Source organism: Carassius carassius, chromosome 44 (genome assembly GCF_963082965.1).
Source record: "Carassius carassius chromosome 44, fCarCar2.1, whole genome shotgun sequence".
Lineage (NCBI taxonomy): Eukaryota > Metazoa > Chordata > Actinopteri > Cypriniformes > Cyprinidae > Carassius > Carassius carassius.
The window spans coordinates 10649663-10670063 of record NC_081798.1 but is presented as its reverse complement, the minus strand read 5'-3'; the positions used below and the strand labels follow the sequence as shown (position 1 = coordinate 10670063).

The 20401-nt window shown below is 38.1% G+C and overlaps 1 protein-coding gene across 1 annotated transcript; it reads left to right on the top strand.

Annotated features, from left to right (window-relative positions):
* Nucleotides 1-3633: 3633 nt before the first annotated feature.
* wnt7aa (wingless-type MMTV integration site family, member 7Aa) lies at nt 3634-14152 on the top strand. The gene is made up of 4 exons (XM_059537219.1): nt 3634-4701; nt 5472-5698; nt 9127-9398; nt 11821-14152. The coding sequence occupies exons 1-4, from the start codon at nt 4631-4633 to the stop codon at nt 12298-12300; spliced, it is 1050 nt and encodes a 349-aa protein (XP_059393202.1). The 5' UTR covers nt 3634-4630; the 3' UTR covers nt 12301-14152.
* Nucleotides 14153-20401: the final 6249 nt, after the last annotated feature.

Here is a 20401-nt window from a genome sequence, read left to right as displayed (position 1 = left end):
TCTGTATCGTGTGATGAGCTTTTAGAGAAGGAATGCAAAGTAAGGTTCCCATATTGAAAAGTTGATAGAAAGCTCAACTAATACAGCACCGATTTTTATTATAATTATTTAGAGCAATTAACTGAGAGTCAGCTGCAGATTGAGGAACTAGTATCACATTCTGTGGTGTCCTCAGAAATGTGCTGTCAAAGATGAATATGCAGCATGATTGGAGAACTTGCAGAACTGCAAGAATGCGTGTGTTGCCAAATGCCAAGTGGGCAAATTTAATGGTTTCACTACCAGATCTTTGGAATGGATCTTTAACCACAATTGATTTTCTCTCATTACAATAACCAGCTCAGTTGTCAGTGTTTCTTGCACTTAAGGGATGTACTGCACCGCAGCTGAATCTGCAGCCCATGGCACAATATTATATTGACAATAATATTCAAACTTCTTACTGTGTTATTGTTGCTGACAGCATGTGAAAATATTTGTACAGTGCAATATGCTGTCCAGTTTGTGAACAAATCACTCAACTGGGTAACAAACCTTTTAATAAAAGATTGGTGGTCAGTGCCAAAGCAACATCACGAAAGGAACACTTTATTATTATTATTTTTAACTATATTTATTACTGCATATATGTACTATGGCCCAACACTTAAGTTTGTATTTTGAATGCATGTATATCAGAATGCATTTTGTAAAAACATAACATAAGAAAAAGAATATTTCACCCAATTTATAGGAGATGAAGTTGAGTTTGTTTCATTATCAGAACACATTTGGATAAAGGTAGCATTACATTACTTGATTACCAATGGATCCTCTGTAGTGAATGGGTGCCGTCAGAATGAGAGTTCAAACAGTTAATCAGTAATCCACACAACTCCAGTCCATCAATTAATGTCTTGTGAAGCAGAAAGATGCATGTTTGTAAGAAACTAATCTATCAAGCCATTTTAACTTTAAACTGTCGCTTCTGGGTAAAAATATCAGGTCATAATGCATAATAAAATTTCCTCCAGTGAAAAGGTCCCCACCCCCTGTTGTCCTCTCACATCAAATGCACCAACATATTTGTTTTGGACTGTCTTCACTTATTAACAGTGATCACAAATGCGAAGGTATATGCATATTTTCAACCTTTTCATATTTTATGGTTTGAAGTTAAATCTGTCTTGATGGATTTATTTCAGACATGCAGTTTTTGGATTACTTGCATTAGTGGAGGATTATTGTGATGATTTAATGAGCTGTTTGGACTCTCAATCTAATGGCACCCATTCACTGCAGAGGATCCATTGGTGAGCAAGTGATTTAATGCTAAATTTCTTCAAATCTGTTCTAATGAAGAAGCCCCTCTACATCTTGGATAGCCCGAGGGTAAGTACATTTTAAGCAAATTAAAATGTTTTGGTGAACTTTTCCTTTAAGTTACGAAACACAAAATTAAATTTAGAATGACTTGCATCTACAAGCTACAAACAAGATGACTGAAAACAAGGATTTAAGTGCTTTGGTTTTGTCCTGCCTGCCTGCTGTTACTGACGACATCTATTCCCGAGCCAAACTGGGCCCATGTCCGAATGTGGCGGCATTTAATCTTGACTGAGATGTTAGTATGTAGCCAAGTCACACACAATGTCAACATGGCTTCCTGGTGCCTGAGAGGGTGCCAGTAACTTGGCCAGCCCCTGCACTTTGCTGCATTACCCCTGCTGTCTGATTCCGTTCGAGGGAGCATTTTGTAGTCCCATAGCTGTCTGGTTAGAGTCTCTTTATCGTAATCCATTCTTTCACAGTAACTTCTAATGATGATGAGCGACGAGGGCAGCAAATGCATTTTGAACAGTTGGTTTGTTTTTTATTTCTAAACTTAATTCAATAACCTTTTTCTTGTCCACAGACTGACTGTTCATTTGGAAATATTGTAGATCCCGAGGCGAGAATCCTAACATGGTGGACAGAAAGGACTTCGGAAAACATCAGTTTGGTCACTTCTGTTACTATCCAGTTACATTACTTCATTTCCAGGTGGAAAGAAGGCGACGTGCACCTTGGGATGAGGTAGTAGGTTGTATAGTTTTAGGGTCACACCCACACTGGGAGATAACTATACAGCCTACTGTCTTTCTCAAAGTGAAAACGGACCTACGGAGTATCACCCTACCCTACATTTCCTGATGTTTAATATCAGTGATAGTGTTGTCACAGTATGTGCTGGCAAGCTGAAGTGTTTTTGATTGTTAAAAGAGATGGCAATGCTTGTGCAGTGTGAGGTAGTAGATTGTATAGTTGTAGGGTAGTGATTTTATCCTGTGTAGAAGATAACTATACAATCTATTGCCTTCCCTGAGAGGCAGAAATACACACCAAATGAAAACCTATTTATCTTAGACAATGTGATTTTTTTTTTTTTTTTTTTTTTTAAATCAAGCTTTAATTTCTATTTGTGTCTAAAGTAACTTTCACAAGTATAATAAAATTATTAGCAAATTTATCTGTGTTTTCTTTTATTTAAATGATTAGTATTAAGGGCTTCCTGGTTTAATGCCTTTTGATTAATAGAAACATTGTATGGTGCTCAAGTAAAAAGAGGTTGTTCTTATCACCGCAGCATCATGCATTCATCCTGGAGATGGCGCTCTTGTATTGTCTATATATTGAACACATGGCTGAAGTTGACAGGATCACTGTATGAATGATCGGCCACCAAGTTAGACACGTATGAGAGTGTCTTTAATTTTGTATTAAGCATATGCTGGATTTCTCATATTTCGGTTGCTTATTATACTTAAATATCCCTATAGTGTCAACTTACCAAATTTTGCATGCATGAAGGATCTGTAGGTAATTGCTGTGTGGGTCTTTTTGGGATGGATTGTTGCTTAGCAACTAGAAGTTAAATTTGTAGTATTTAAATCGTCAGCCTCACTATCTTGTTTGAGATATACTTACATTTCATCTGAGTTGACCATTTAGGTGAAAGGTCTAAGTCTAAGTGGGTCTGATGTTTCATATTTAAAAGGTTGCACAATTCAAATATACTTACTGATTGATTTTACATGATTAATTTTGATCAGTCTTGAAACCTAAGACTGTCAGTGCTCCATTGATCTTATAAATCGAATGGAAAAAAAATATGAACTGGTATGTCAAAAGTTAAATTGCAGTATTATAGACAAAAACTGCAAACATAACCAGGCACAATGATTTGAGTTTTCAGAGTCATTGTACTAAACAATAACCATTTTCATTTCTGTCAGACAAATTAGTATAAATATTTAGTCTTCATATTATTTAATAATAAATTACAATTTAATAAATTGTGTTGGGCCTTTTCAAGCTATATATATATATATATATATATATATATATATATATATATATATATATAAACTATATGCCTTTAGTAGTAGAGATGCCTCATTTGACCTCTACTAACCTACAAATATCCATTTTTATGATTATCAAAAATCATGGTAAAATAGTTGACGTTTTCATAGTGTGTTTGGCAAGCTTAAAAAAATTACAATTTAATAATAATAAAAAAGACGCACTAAAGAATTCATGAAGTCTTTTAATTATTCTTATCTAAATAAATGTTCGTTATTTTAAGGATATATTATGAAGGTAGCATGATTTGTTGGTGTGTAAAGATAATATGAGTTACTGTCAAATTCATTGCTTACACATATTCTAACAAGAGACACTTTTCTTGGAATGACCTTTCAGTTATGAGCATTTCATCTAACTTTCTATTTCATCTATTCATAGTAATAATCCTTACAGAGTTCAAAAGTTTGTGTTTAATTATTCTGGTTTAATATTTGCTGTCCCGGACTACACGTGTCTTTGACATCTGTGTTTTGGAAGGTGGACAGATGAACACATCTCTCGCCTCGCAATTAAAGACTCGAGGTGGGTGAGGGGGGAATCTAAAGTCGAACAACTTCTTTCTTTTCTCATGGGAGGAGCAAACGGGTGCAGGAAAATAGATAAAAGCTCTGTTTAAGAAGCTGGAGCCTGGAGTTACTGCGATATGATCTTCACCAAGGAGCGCACAGAGAAAATACCTTTCTTAGATTTATCATGGTATTATAGTTATAATAGAGTATAGATACATATCTGTTGCTTATTACTCGGCTGTCGTATCTCAAATCAGATTTTTACCTCCCTACATATCGTAGGCTACTTCTATGTGTGTTGTTAGGTTGAGCGCGTGCTCGCGGTGGGTTTTGAAGTCATTAGTCGCGTTATCAACCTGCTACTCAGCTTCAGGAGCGCACAGACGTATAAAGGAATATCGGGGAGCTTAATTTCCTCCAGAACACGCCTTGATAGATTTAACAGCTACACGATCTGCTGGAAAGTGCTGTGAATGTAAAAGCGGGTAGTTGTAGTCTGTTCCAGTAAAACGAGACGCGTAAAAGTGATACAGAAGTTGTACATATGCAGAATAACATTCATCTCCACACGTCCCGGAGGATATCAGCTCAGGTGTTCACGTCAAGTTTTCACGGAGTTTTGCATCCCTCCAAGGACTTGCTTTGCTTGTGATAAAACCTCGAGTCCACCGGTTAGGCTACCCATCAGGAGACTACTATCATTTCACAGTCTATTAACAAAGTACAGACTGAACATGAGCAGGAAAACACGCCGCTGGATCTTTCACATTTTCCTCTGTTTGGGGATGATATATCTGAAGATTGGGTAAGTAGGGTAAACTGGGATTTGTTTATCTGCTCATTTACTACTGCATTTATGCAAAAACCTAGTTGTAAACAGATTATTATATTAATTAGCATTTAATTATTGCGGAAACAGTTTTACCGCCATTATGACACTGATCAAATTTAGTAAAATGTTGTGAATATATATATATATATATATATATATATATATATATATATATATATATATATACAAACAATAAGTGAAGTGCACAGTTCTGATCTACATGACCAGTGGTTGTTTTTTGTGTCTAAAATGTTTTCTTCTTCTTCTTTTATTTTAAAGAAAACAATAGTTGTGTGGACTTGTTTTCAAAGTTTAAATAAAGAAATTTGTAGTCCTTTTTAATTGATGGTTAAAATAGATTTTTGTAAAAACACACACACACAAAACAAAATTATAAAAACTTTGCATAAGATTAAAAAAAAAAAAAGATTACTCCTTTATATCATCTTGTATATTCTTCATTGTCATTGACTATCTTTGCAGCACAAGATTATCTATTTTTTTCTTCTTTTTCAGTTGTTTATTAATGACAGGTCCCTAAGAACAATGTTAAAATATGCTATGAGTTATAATACATAAGACATTCATATATTGGTTTGTCTCCCAGTGCTTTAGTGCTCAGTTTGGTTACATTCATGTATACTGTGAATTATATTTTAGTCATGGCCCATTCCACTAAAACTGTATTTTAAACAATCAGTATTTTCTTGCATAAATATTAAATTTAGTTTGAAACTTTACAGGGGCTTTTCCTCCGTGGTTGCGTTGGGAGCAAGTGTTATCTGTAACAAAATTCCTGGTTTGGCCCCTCGTCAAAGGACTATCTGTCAAAGCCGGCCTGACGCTATCATTGTCATTGGAGAAGGAGCGCAAATGGGAATCAATGAGTGTCAGTTTCAATTCAAAAATGGAAGGTGGAACTGCTCAGCCCTCGGGGAAAGAACTGTCTTTGGAAAAGAGTTGAAAGTGGGTATGTTACCAAATTATTACATTTATACTGTTACAGTATTCAGAAATGACTATCGACTAAGTTACTTTCTTTCGAGCCCTGGAGAGTGTCAAAGGCCAAATAAAGCTGTTTTTAGATTAAACTTGTGAATGAGGAGACATTTAGATTTCCTTTTTTTATTTTTTTTGCTACGAGACAGACAATCTTTGTGCTATTTAACACTGAAATCAGAGGTCACTCTTAAACACCTCTTAGAACACTCTTACTTTAGTGTTTCTTTCATGCAAATATAATATTTTTTTTTGGAATGACACTATATTGTGTCCTGTTCCTGACATCTCATTTGAAATGATTTGCCATTTAATGTCAGGCGTATGTTTAAAGTCTCACACAACAGTAACAATGTTATGTAGGTTTCAGCTGCATGCATTCATGGAGCAAGTGCCAATGCGGCTGGATTTATAGCTCTCTCAACAGTCCACCCTCTCAAAAGAATTCTTTTTTTTCTAGTCGTCCTGTCTTATCTGTAGATTTTAATGATTTGGCAGTCAGGGTTTTCACTTTACCACGGGTATAAGTTACAGTGGTTGAATAGTAGACCAAAAGAAAGTACAGTATTGTGAAGAAATGTAACAATATGTCACCTTAGCGAGACAAAGCATAAGTAATTAAGTGAGTTTTTCACTCGGGGGTAATGTTATCCATTTTCCTAAGGCAAACTTAGGCCTGTTAAGGAGTCCTTCAGTGCTATTGAGCCTGTGACACATTGATGAATGGTGGTGTGAAGGACTTTGCTTTAGTTTCAGACCCTACTAGCAAATAGGAGGTGGCATTACTGTGTGGTTTTTCCTGTGGCCGCAGGGAATTTCGATGCTCAAATATCCAAACTCTGCTGGAAATAAACTCCAAGATAATATTATCTGAAATTTCTTGTCTTTCCTTTAGCCCCACACTTTTAGGATCCAGTCAGTGTTGTGATGGTGTGGTTGAGGCCCAGGGGAGAAGCTTAGATCTGTAGAGACTTGTATCTATCGCTGAAGGTGAAGCTGTATTTTATCCCTCTGCATCAAAGACAAGCGCCACCTTAAAAAAGCACAGGTTTTTGTCTCTTTCCATCTCATTCTGGAGCTGCACATACTTAGCCGTTTACACTTGAATGGCAGCCTGGATGTGTTGTGGGTTCTGATTATATTATTTAATTCTGTCTGCTTGGACAGCTGCTATGGGTCTCGTGTTGTGTGTGCTCTCATCTAAGCACCTCAGAGCTGACGCTGACCTAGAGTGACAGACCGTGGTCTCTATTTCTGAAGCAGCCCAACTGCTTTATTTACCCGGACTCTTTTTGTCTTTGGTTGGCATAGGGGGGATTAAATAAAGTGGACAACCGTTCAAACGGGATTGGTTTCAGTGGGTGTATGACCAGTCATGCTCATAGTAGCAGAAGTTAGAAGATGAAAAGAGGTAGTTAATCCTGTGGGGAGGGGCTTGCGTACAAGTTGTTGAGTAATGTGCAGTAATTTTCAGGGCCTGGTACCAAGGTCGGCTTTTGGCACACACGGCAATGGATTCCACTTATAGGTGCACTTTTGCACATTTTGTCGTCTCCACTACCCATGGACCCGTTCACCTTTTTATGTGAATGAAGTTCTGATTGAAATATAGCTTGCTGGAAATCAGCAGTTGGACAGATATGCGAAAGGCGTACCATCTATGTGCTTGTGTTACTTTATGTTGCTTGAGCGCAACCCTCCTAAATCTTCTCTGACTTAACCACCCTCTGGTATGCTCGAAAATAGTTTTCCTTCAACAGTATTAATGCCTCAAGTCCAGACAAGTACATTGTATGAGGTTTATAAATTAACCTCTTGCATTTACAGTTTTGGCAAGAGACACCTTGTACAGAATCATGCAATGCCACTGATTCAGATTTCTCTTTAAAAAAAAAAAAAAGACACCTATGTCAAAACACACATGTTTTATGGAAGTCTTATCTGCTGTGTTTGTGTTCAGAATATCTTGAATTAAGTAAACACAGCTCAAGTGATATACAAAGACAAGGAGCATTCTACTCTAGTATTGATAAGAATTTTTACGATTTTGCGTCAATACGGTCTTCATTTTCCTTTCTTCAGGATACATCCCAACTCCTTTGGCGACAAGCCCAAACAACTCATAAAAATCTCCAGATAATTGATGCCCCAAACTGGTCTTTGTTAAATTGCATGGGCAGAGTTCCAAGATGTTTATCATCAGCAGGTCAACACATACCAATGTTAGTTTCAGGAAACCACTGAAGATCGTTGCTGCCGCTCTCAATCGCTTGAAGGTGAAAATTCCTGAATTGCTGAGCCGGTCTGTTAACACTCTGACATACATCTGTGTGTTTTTCACTTCTTGCCATGAAATGATCAAAAGATAGAAAATATATTAATTGTAATAACTCATGACATCAATCTTTATGAGGCCTATAAAGGTTAACTTTTTAAATTGTTTCTTCGGTTCAGGTGTGTAAATGATTCTTAGGACAGTCAATACATGATGACTCATTAATCCAGAAAAGGATATGTACATTTCCGGGAATGTGAACATATCTGAGCAACAATGAATGCATCATATTATTAAGGGATTTTCCATGCAGTGCCAGGTCTCTTTTTTTTTATTTTTTTTTTATTTTTTAGCTTTTATATTTGGCAAATGCTTTTATCCAAGGCAGCTAACATAGTGTGAAAATTGTAAACTTGGAACTCTTGGAAAAGTTATTTGTTGCTTGATGTCACCTTACAAAAAAAGTCACTGAAATAACTCTTCGCAGGACTTCAGACCTATCTTTGTCCTTATAAATGAAGTACACCATTAACCTGGAAGTGCCCTGTTTAACAGTGGCAATCAATTAGAGGAGTTCTCTGGCCAGGGAGGCACTGCATGCCTGAGGAGTTCATCTCCACAGGGTGGATCCCTCGTTCTGACGGAAGCTGGGACAGTGGCCAGGCTAGAGTCTAAACACATACCCTCAATCTCTACCATTCTATTGTCTCTGAAATAAACCCTTGTCCTTTGTGCTTATTAAAGAGATGGACCGTTCCTTCTTTTGTTCATCTATGTGCAAACAGTTATTTGTCTTTCTGTTTCCTCTCTATGACAACTGAAGGACAATTATTTGTGTTTTGAGTAATCACAGGTATTTGATCCGAGTTTGTTTTGCCTATGTCGGTTCCAAGATCATTTTTATATCATGTTTTTCTCAGTAAGCCACCACACCATCGACCAGAGACTGCATACTGTTAATCATTGTGAAGTGTTCATGATAAATGAACTACACTTGACTCAACTAACACATTTCATTATTGCTATGAGTGTCAAGATATGTCAGGTATGTAGGGTGGTTTAAAACTGCCTCTGCTGGATCTTGTTGTCAGCAGTACTGATGGAGAATGTTCCTTTGAATCCAGGAAGTAAGGAAGCAGCCTTCACCTATGCCATTATCGCTGCCGGGGTCGCCCATGCCATCACAGCGGCCTGCACTCAGGGTACACTGAGCGGCTGTGGTTGTGACAAGGAGAAGCAGGGCTTCTACAACCAAGAGGAGGGCTGGAAGTGGGGAGGATGTTCAGCTGATATTCGCTATGGTCTGAGCTTCTCAAAGGTGTTTATAGACGCACGGGAGATCAGGCAGAATGCCAGGACACTTATGAACCTCCATAACAATGAAGTGGGACGCAAGGTATGTAGCATAGTTTGCATTTTTTTTTTTGTACCATGTCATGTATAAAAACATCAATTGGCCAGGGTTGTCCAAAACTGCTCGTAGAGGGCAACTTTTCTGCAGGGTTTAGCTCCAACACACCTGCCTGGAAGGTTTTTACTGATTAGCTGGTCTAGGTTGTTTGATAGGGGCTAGAGCTAAACTCTGCTGGAACATTGCCCTCCAGGAGCAGGATTGCCAGGTGTTTCTTGTCCTACAGCAGGGGTTCTCAAATCTGGCACTTGAGGTCCATTTTCTTGAAGATTTTAGCTACAAGCTAATCAAGGTCTTCAGGATCACTAGTTACAGGCAGACTGGTTTGATCAAAATAGGGACTAAACTTTTGCAGGAAAGAGGACCTCAAGGGCCAAGGTTGAGAACCCCTGCTCTTCAGGGCTGTTAAATAAATTTTCTCTACTTTGGAATGAGTAGTAGATTAACAATAACAAGGTGTAGCAATGCAATGCAGTGCATATAGTTTTGGCATGCACTTGACCAGCTATTTGTGATTATGGCAAAAATAATTTTCATTACTGTGATACTATTTAAAAGTGACAGTGATTCACTAGTGGACTTGGGATCAATTGGTGAGACAATAAAGATACTCCTGGATTTTATAGTCAAAGAAGACAAACAGATTTCTTGTGTATTTGTAAAAATAACATTAAAATGTATACCCAGAATTCCCGGGCAGTTTGACTGACCTTCATAAGCAATTCGTCATTCAGTGTCAATCTGGAGAATGTGATGTTTCAGCACTCTGGACAGAGATTTTTTTTGGGGCTTTAAAACCATAATCCTGACCAGTAACCTTTTATAACTTTTTTTCATAAAACTCTTCTGGTGTATGGTGCCTCACATGCACCAGTCCTCTCTTTATAGCAAGTATAATCAGTCCTGTGAATTGACAATTCACAAGAGGTTCTCAATGAAACTAAGGTCATGGCATCAACATGCCAAACACATGACTGTGATTGGTTAATGGGAAAATGCAAGGGGTGTGGCCTCACATAAGACACATGGATCTTTCCTTTGTAAACTTTTCCTGAGACTTACTGTTTATCAAGAATCAGCAGCATGAACATACTAAGCCTGATATGCATCCTAGATTGCAGACAATTGCAAAAAGACTCCTGAAAGTCTGAGAGGGAGGAAATTTTTTTTTTTAAATGTGAGGTAAAGCCTCTCCCATCCATAGCAAAAGAGAAAAGGGTGAAAGGAAGAGAAAGAGAAGAAGAGAAAAGACACATTAACCAACCACTCCAAAGATTACGCCGCCCTGAACAGGCAATCCACTGATGCCAATCAGACCCCTCGGATATCTTCCATATCTAAACAGGCACTCTGCTTCACTGAGTTCTGCTTACATTTGCCCATTCATTCATCTATTCTGAGCTAACCTATGCTTTTTCTGTGCATTTATGGTGCATTTATAAGCCTACAGCTAAGGTATGTGAAATGCATGTAAGTTTAATATTAGTTTGCATGCAAATTGAACTACAGGACAAGAAATGATACAGCATCGCTCAGTTACACTGCAGCTCAAAATGTTTTGTTTTTACCTGTGAGGTTTTACGTGCGTATGTATAACAAGGGGAGTCACACAGGCACCTGAAACCTGACTCCTGAGCTTTATCTGTGTACACTACACACAGGCTGATTGTTATAGGAACTCTGCGATCATCGTTCAGTCAGTGTTTATATAATATCCTGTGCAGATTTCGCTTTATTGCTTATACAAGACAAGAGACTCCTACAGACAACCTCTGATAGTTTGCCCCTTGCAACAATTTGTGACGTGTGTTGTGTACACAAATGAAATGGTTTCCTACAAGTAGTGAGAGAGCCTTTGAACACAAAGTTGTTGTGTTTTGCAAGCCCACTCTCTACACAGCGAGGGGAATAAGGTAGTCTAGCACTGCAAGTTTAACAATCCTTGCATTCTTCAAATTGGAATGTTAAAAAACATTTGTCTCAACCTGTTAAACCATTCCCAGAAATGTGTCTTAAAATACCAAACTGTATGCCACTGAGGGTGATTTCACTAATCCCCACTGTATTGTTAGTCTATCCAGATCTTGACTGGCTGGAATATGCCTTGTAGATGATGTGAATATATGCAAAAAGTTTAAACATGCTTTTTGACCAAAACTACCACATACCTTCTCGTAAACAACATCTTTTCCTTCCTCATACATTCCCCGCTTAGCATCAGTAATTCTATCTTTTGTAACGGATGATTGCATACTTCAAATTTGTCACCAGTTGGACTAACTAAATCAACAATGAGTCATCAAAAAGTCTACTTTCATAATTACCTTAGGCTAAGATTCCTAAAAGCAACCAAGGTGCCTAAACAATCACAAAAGTATTGACTTGTTGATTTTTCCTCCCACTTCAGGTCTTGGAGAAGAATGTGCGTTTAGAGTGTAAATGTCACGGTGTATCTGGATCCTGCACCACCAAGACTTGTTGGACCACTCTCCCAAAGTTCCGGCAGTTGGGTTACATCCTCAAAGAGAAGTATAACCATGCCGTACATGTGGAACCGGTCCGAGCCAGTCGGAACAAGAGACCTACCTTTCTGAAGGTCAAAAAGCCTTACTCATACCGGAAGCCCATGGACACAGATTTGGTGTACATCGAGAAGTCACCCAACTATTGCGAGGCAGATCCTGCAACGGGTAGCATGGGAACCCAGGGCAGGATCTGCAACAAGACTGCACAGCAGGCCAATGGCTGTGACCTCATGTGTTGCGGCCGAGGATATAACACGCACCAGTACTCACGCGTGTGGCAGTGCAACTGCAAGTTTCTTTGGTGTTGCTATGTCAAGTGCAACACCTGTAGTGAACGGACAGAAGTGTACACTTGCAAGTGAAATATTTATTGCTGGGGAATTGATACACACCTGTGACTAATGCGGTAGAGGGTCCACAAGTGACGCAACCAGATGGCCACTGCTATGGGTTCCAGGTATTGAGAGGAAAGAGCCATTTGCACTGGAGATCGTGGGTCTTGTGGAGTCTAGACGGAGTAATTGTGTGCAATGCATGCAGCTTTGCTCCAGAGTTCTGCTGAGGGCTCTGGTGTTGGTACTAGTACACACCTTTCTGTTCCAGTACTGAGCAACAGAGAAGTAGCCTGCAAAGTCTTGATCTGTAGACCGTGAGAAAGATGTGGTGCGTGATTATTGAGAGTGTTCTGCTCTGTAGACAGCACAGAAGGTATTTCTGAGGAACTTTGTTGGCCTGAGTGATTGATATAACAAATCTTACAACATAAAAAACTGTAGATGGACACAACAGTGATATTTAACTTTTTATTTAGAGACAATGGCTAATGTTAATTTATTTAATAAGGAAACTACTGATTTTTCTCATTGTGTTTACTAGCTTATATTTAGCTTGTCCTTTGTTAAATATCCTGTGTTTTGGATAGAAATAAACTGACCAACCTTTACACTGTACATCATGTGCTTTATCTTAGGGATGAACCAACAACAATGCACAATACAAAAACAAGTGCACAGCACTCAAGGTGTAATTACAAGTCTCTGAAAGAGGAGACTCTACTGTCTTTAATGTATCATTGTAAGGCTTTTTGCTTCCATTTTCCCACCTCCTTAAGTGTCAACCCTTGCACATATATTCCTATGTACAATTACACACTGGAATTGGGCATTATGTTTGAAGGCGTATTCCTTCCAAAGTGAATAACTCTGTTTATAACATTGGTCCACAAGAACATTTGTCTTCAAATTGGAATATTCCAATTAAAATAAGCAAATTGAAATGGGATCTAAAATCTACCCACTTAAACTTTGAGACCTCGTTTTGCACAAAGCTTTATGCTAATGAGGCTGGCCACAAGCTTCCCTCGCTTTTGGCTAATATTTGCTCTGTTGGCAGCGAAAGAGAATCAGTAATTAATTCACTTTTCTAATGGAATAGCCTCAATACAGATGCCCCACCTGCTACTGATGTGGAATGTTGAGATCAGATAACCAGTTCTATTAATGTTAGGTAATAGGTAATATAACACTTTTTGCTGCTAGTTTTGTTCTGTTCTGCAACTGTAGTTAGTACTAGTAGTATTTTGTGTGTTGTGACCAAATGTGGTTGTCCAGACAGATTGTCCCTGTGTTGACATATTTTGTAAGAGATTATTTTTATATTTTATTTATTTTGTGTAAAGGAAAAACCCACTACCGATGTCTTTTAGATGGACAGAAATTAGAGAGATAAGCTAGAAACAGTGTGATTGTGTCACGGTACCAGCTTGTGCAGGTTATTGTAATCTACATCTCAGTGAAGTATTACTCATGGTGATGTAGTTGCCAAGTTCGTAATAATGAAAAAAAGATAGTATTTTACAGTACGATCATACTGGCATTCGAACATGAAAACTTTCAAACGTAGCATTTTCATGACAAAGGTCCTGGATGTGGGATCAGTAAGGGAAAATGTAGTTAAATAATCCTGGGACAAAACTCTCTGGTACTGAGAAAAAATCATGACTGAGGGTTTTTACCAAAGAACATCTGAATTAGAGTTCGGCTCTTTGTCAAGAGCTTAAGAGCAGGATGGCCTTGATGTAATAATTATTTTTCAAGAATCTGTGATTTCAACAGATGTTTTGCCAAATTGATTGTAATTCATTATTGTGTCATCAAAAAAAGATGTTATGCATTATGTTTCCAACAGTGTTAATAAATATTTTCTTGGCTTCTACCATTTTTTTTTCTTAAGGGGGACGCAACAGTTTCCAAGGCATACTTTTTATTTATTTTACAGGGTTAACTCTAGTAAGTCAAATCAAAACTGACCTAAACTAAATGACTTGTTAGTCAGAATCATCACATTTCCCATACTATCTCCCAGCCTAACATCTTACAACCAAACAGAGTCATCACTAGCTTGACAGTCCCTCAAATAAGCAAAAAGCAGTATAGCAAGTGGCAAAACATACACTGCACTTATGGTCTGACATTTTTTACTACATGGATGACCGCAGGGCTGGGAGGAAGCTAACGAAAGTACTTGCATGTTAATGGTAGGGCTGGTGTAGAGCTTTAATTGATGAGTAGCAGCGAGGAGGGTGTCAGAGCAATGGGCAGATAGAAGGGGGGTAAGAGGGGTGATGGATCACTCTGACATCTGCTTCATTCACTTCCCAGCGCCGTCACCACAACAACGCCTCTGTGGCCCCAAAAAATGCTATCCAGTCTCCCTGAGAAGCAGGCCTGCCCATTAGTGAAATGTTAACTATGCAAAATCCAGCTTACTTTTGGATGCTATTTATTTTGTCCCCCCTAAAGGCGATAGGGATGGCAAAAAGAGAGGCTTTGCCATTGTGAAGGATGATGTCAAGAGGAATTTCGATCCAAAAGTTAGAAAAGATCTTAGCATCACCCTTGAATAATCGCCACAAAACGCTCCTTTGAGAATCGGATGAAAACTCATCAATAGGCAGCAGTGTGAAAAGGCAGCTGGCCAAACAGCCTTGGTTAAAGTAACATCGACACCCAGTCACCATGAGCTGAATCACAATATTGTGTGGTTTTGAAAAAACCTTTTGGATGTTACTCTCTTTGGCTCAGACTCCTGCTTCTTTTCCACAATCTGAATGGCATGACGTTGGAGAGCTTAACACTTGTAGATGGAGGAGACAAGAAATGTTAAAAGAACAATTAAAGGGAGACAAATTCCACATCTAGTTGCCTCCGTTCGTTACGCCTTCGCTTTCCCTTCACAATGAAGCCATTTAATTAAAAGAAACTCTCTGTGAAAACTTTCGTCTCAGAGTTGAGTTTTCTTGTCGTCGCGCCAATGTGTCGCCCCCCATTATGTTATCATGCCTGCTTAATTTCAGATGTGCAGGGATCAAAATATCAACTTTTACGCAATGCGTACGTGCTGCAGCTGAACATGTTAGCCACCTGTTAGGGTGCATTGCGAGAAACTGTAAGCCAGGTGTTCGGCATGACGGCAGAAGGTTGACTATGTACCTTACCCTCAATCTGACTGCATTTGGGTTTAATATTATGTTGTCTGCCAGCAACTGTTAATGCCAAGAGGCTATCATTGAAAGGCTAATTAAGATTCCCGCAATGTTTTCCTATAAACTGTGCTGTTTCCCTGCCAAACGCCTGTCTAACAGGGTGATGGTTGTGAACTGAGACTTCCCCAGCTAAAATGCTCTTTTATTGGCCACTTTAGGCGCACCTGTGCACACCTGGAATTCAACAGAAGCCTTTGATTTATAGCTGCCTGCTCATTTACTTGAACCTACTGCTGGAGCAATGCAGGGAACGGGCCACAGAAGACTGGAAATGTCCACAAGAAATGTCCTGGCCTAGCAACTACGTCATCTTCAGATGTCATGATGGCCGTTGTGCCATCTCATCTTTAAAGCTTCCTGTATTTAATATAAAAATTGATAAGGCCTCTTAATTATCAACATCATCAAAATTTTGCTGAAAAACCTGTTGTATACAATCCGCTACATGCCTTTTGCATCTGTTTATAGTTTTTAGCAGTTAAAAAGCCTTGTAGTATTAACAATGAAAATAATTTCAAATTCTAATGGTACATGTTTCTTTTTGCTGTGAAATCTCTACTGATTTCTTAAAAAGTATAAAAGAATGCATTTTATATTGTTAGCAATGTTTCCAGATGAACATTTACTGGGCCGAAGCAACTAAGGTTTACTTGATTATCCATGCATCATGTTTTAGAAAAATCATGTTAGAAATATTTAAAATATGACACATCAGGCTTTTAAAGAATATTTATTTGATATCTTAATCATTCTATTCCATTGCATTATATGTTTTGCCCCACAATAAATACTACAGCGCTTTAATCAGAAAACTAAGCATTTAAATATCATCTTACTGAGAAATATTATTGGGAGGTACAACTGATAATTTGGTGTGTATTTATCTAAGCATTCTGCAATACCATTATAAAAAATCTCAAAGATTTACAATTCAAAATATTAGAATATCATCTTACTTTCTGACCATAAATATAAGCAATTGCTCCAAATTGCATATTTTTGCTCCATTTGGGCTTCTAAATAAGAGAGTTGTTTTCTTTCTCCTTCAGTTTAGCATATTTTCCTGTGTTAAGCCATCAAAGCCTGATGTATCAAGTATGATACTCAAAAAGCACATATGAAAACTTTTTTGTCTATAGGTTTAATAAACTGTTCCATTTCCATTAATTATACATCATGCTTTAATGGGTTAAATCACTTTAGGATCAGTGAGAAACACTGGTGACTTCATTGAGGTGAGATTAGCATAAGATAAGAGATGACTCTTTTGGTTAAGATGAGCTGCTAATTCAGTGTAGGTTACCAAATAGATGTGTGTCATTCTTTTATTGGGCCTAAATAAATGCCTGCCCACTCTTCACAACATGGAACAAGTCTGAAAACTCCCCTTACCCAATATATTAGTCATGCATATTGCATAGTGCATAACTTTTCTTTAAAATATGTTACAACACAATCATACACGCAGCACAAGCCAGTATTATTGAGAATAAACTTTCAATACTGATAACTCCATTTCTACTCTTTAGATATCAAACATAAATCAGGGCACAGAGCAACACCCGAAATGTTCCACTGGCACACATATAATTTGCCAGTGGCATCCATTCATTAATGTTTGTGTGAGTGCCAGTGGAGCAACCATGTATATAGCGCAGCACAAAATGAAATTACTGATAGAATAGTTCATCCAAAAAATAAACATTTTTAAAACTCTGCTAGTCTTTCTAATCGAGGTGGTTACAATGAATGAAGACTAAAGCTCTGCAAAGAAAAATATACAAAAGCGTCATTAAAGTATTATAAAGGTGGCCTATATCACTTACAAATGTGATAGTAAAATGTTTTAAGTTGTTGCGTGATGCTTGTCAGAATTTGAATTCTCAGAAGTTAATTTCTATTTATTTCTTGATCAGCTATAATTACTGTCTTACAGATAGCCTTCTGGTATATAGTGCTTGACCATAAAACTAATCCTTCAGTGACTCTAATCCTGTTGATGTGGTTATTACAGATCTGACACTGTGCATTAGGATTCTTTGATTCTTTTCTTTATGCTCAGCACAGAATTTAGTATAGGAAACAATCTATGGTTGCTTAACAGGTGCACATCCATACATTTCTATAGTAATTAGAGGGGAAAAACAGTATTAGGGTGCCATATAGCCTTTCATTTCAAGAAGAACTTGACAAAAGGACATATAGAAAAGTCTTCTCAAATTATGTCTCGTATCGGAGCCTGAGGGACAAAGGCTACTCCTTGTATTTTTTTTTACAAAGGATTAGTGGTCTTACTGTTGACTTCCTTTGTGAAGAGACATGCAAACATATATGTGTAGAATCGAGATTGCTCCTCAAACATAATACGACCTTTATTTTACATACTCTATGTGTGCCTTAGTATCACAGTCCTTTGTATGACTTCTTTCTACATGTCACATGAGACAAAGATGGTTACAATCTAGGTATCTCACCTCTATGGAACCACAACATTAGATGTTTGGTATAATAACAGAAGATTAAAGCTGAGCCTGTGATCATGGATAAAAGAGAAAAAAGTATTATGCAACAGGACTTGCTTGTATATGCAAATTAGAGCAGGATCTGTCATTAAGAAATTATTTCCATGAGTTCAAAGTGGTGAAGAACTATTATTTAGAACTTTTTTTTTTTTTTTTACGTTTCTTTTGCCATGGAAAAAGATGATGTTGTTACACAAACAATGTCCGATCTGCTCAGTACTTCACACATATGATAAGAGTCCTGGCCTTAACACATCTAAAGCCCAATATTCCGTTATAATCATATATAGCACCACCTGCTGGTAACAGGAAATGGCTTGTTTTGCACTAACTTAAACAAACAATGTCCAATCTGCACCAAACTTCACATGTTTGATATAAGTCCTGGCCTAAAGACATCTACATTCACAACTTTAAATGCATATTCCTTACTATTCGCTGTCATAATGCCACCAGGTGGTGGTGAGCCCAGGTGTGAAGGCCCTTTCAACGCTGTTTGCAGCTTTAATAATTTTTTATATATAATTTGATTACCCTCATGTTGTTCCAAACCTAATGTGCATTTCCTGTACAATAACATAACTTGCTGTTTATGTATAATAATACAATGCATCAATACGCGGAAGTTAAGTTGCTACTTAGACCTTCGTATTGTAACCTTATCAAAGAACCTAATAAAATATGAAAATATTTATTCCATATATTTAATATAGGCTATAGGTAAATGCACTATGATGGTTCATTCGTGAACGAATCTTTTAGGTGAACGAATCACTCTCGTTCACGTAATCCACTGACTCATATTTCTCGTTCCTCCCTCCTCAGCAGCGCGCGAGCTCGGCGCTATTAGCAGCGCATGCGCAGCTCTGTGAACTGTTTCATCCTGTCAAAGAGTTACTCAAGATGTGACGGAGCATGTGACTTGTTGAATGTAGTGAACGAGTACGATCTTCTCGTTCGTGAACGAGTTGAATGAACTGATACATAGCTCGTTCGTGAATTAAATGAATGAGAGTATACAGGGTCAGTCGGCCAAGCATGCAAATCTCGATCAGCAATCAGCAGATACAAAGCACAGTTGTGGGTGCACATACGCTTGTTTTCATATTTAGAATACAGAACATAACTCCACATTTAATCCCCGATTAAACCTAGTGCTTTGTCAATCTGAACAATTTATTTAGACCATTTATTTAATGCGATCATGCACACACCTTAATAAAGCCAAATAAGTTTCTGACACAAGTAAAAATGTTCGTTAACTTAAGACATAACACACAAGACACTCTTTTTCGCCAACTGCTGGCGTATTTGTGTAATATGAAGAAATGGTCACTGAATGAATCAGTGAACTAATCATTTTGGTGAACGAACTGAAAATCAACGAATCTCTTAAAAGGATCAAAATTTCCACCACTAAATTCCATGCAACATAAATGGATTTTTAAAAATGTTGTTTTTAGTGACCTGCCCCAACTCGACCCGCGGGTTACGAGACGACCCGCGCATCACTATGGTATCTGAGAACTACTTTTTGCAGTTTTTTATTCTCCGTTGTTTTGCTTCTTTTCCAGTTGTCTGATCATTTTAAATACAAGTCATACTAACAAGAAACTACAGTATGCTTCTAACCACAGGTTGAGAGCTGTAGTTCCAACTTTCTGATGCTGTTTGTAAATGATTGTTCTGTGAAACATAAGGGCTTTTCACACTTGAAATTGTTAACCCTGGGTCATCCTAAACCCCGGATAAACTGAATACTGTGTTATCTGTAATCATGTTGTTCATACTATACCTGGGCCCAGACAGCAATATAGTGTTGGCCCAGATCCAGCCCACATCTGGCCCACGTGAAATCCATTCAGGCCGGATCTCTGCCGATACTTCTTGCTGTCTGGAGGGTTAACTGTTAATCCTGGGTATTCATTAACAGACGGTTCACACTGTACATTCCTAGACCCCGGGTAAAAGTTCTTATTTGCATATTTGCAACAACTGTAAGAATGATATTGTCTCCTCATCACTCCAGTTCACACAGTTTTCACAGTCCAGTTTTCATCTTTTGACATTTCTTACTTTTCTCTTACTGGCTACTGTTTACACGACATGCGTTTCTTGTTACTGATGTGACATGAGCCTTGCAGCTCACTTTCTGATTGGCTTTCTGTTGCCAAGTGTCCAGCAGCAACAAGCAAACACTGCTCCGTTTCACACTAAACGAACTTAGCACCGCAATACAGGGTTAACACCACAAATGTTGTGCTAACCCTGCCCCGGAGCAGGGGTTCATGACCCCAGGTAAAAAGCGGTGCTAACAACGGCCAAATAGAATCTTTGAATTGCGTTGGCTGACTGATGACTGAATTTGCGACAAGCCGTGTTTTTGGGAAACACAGC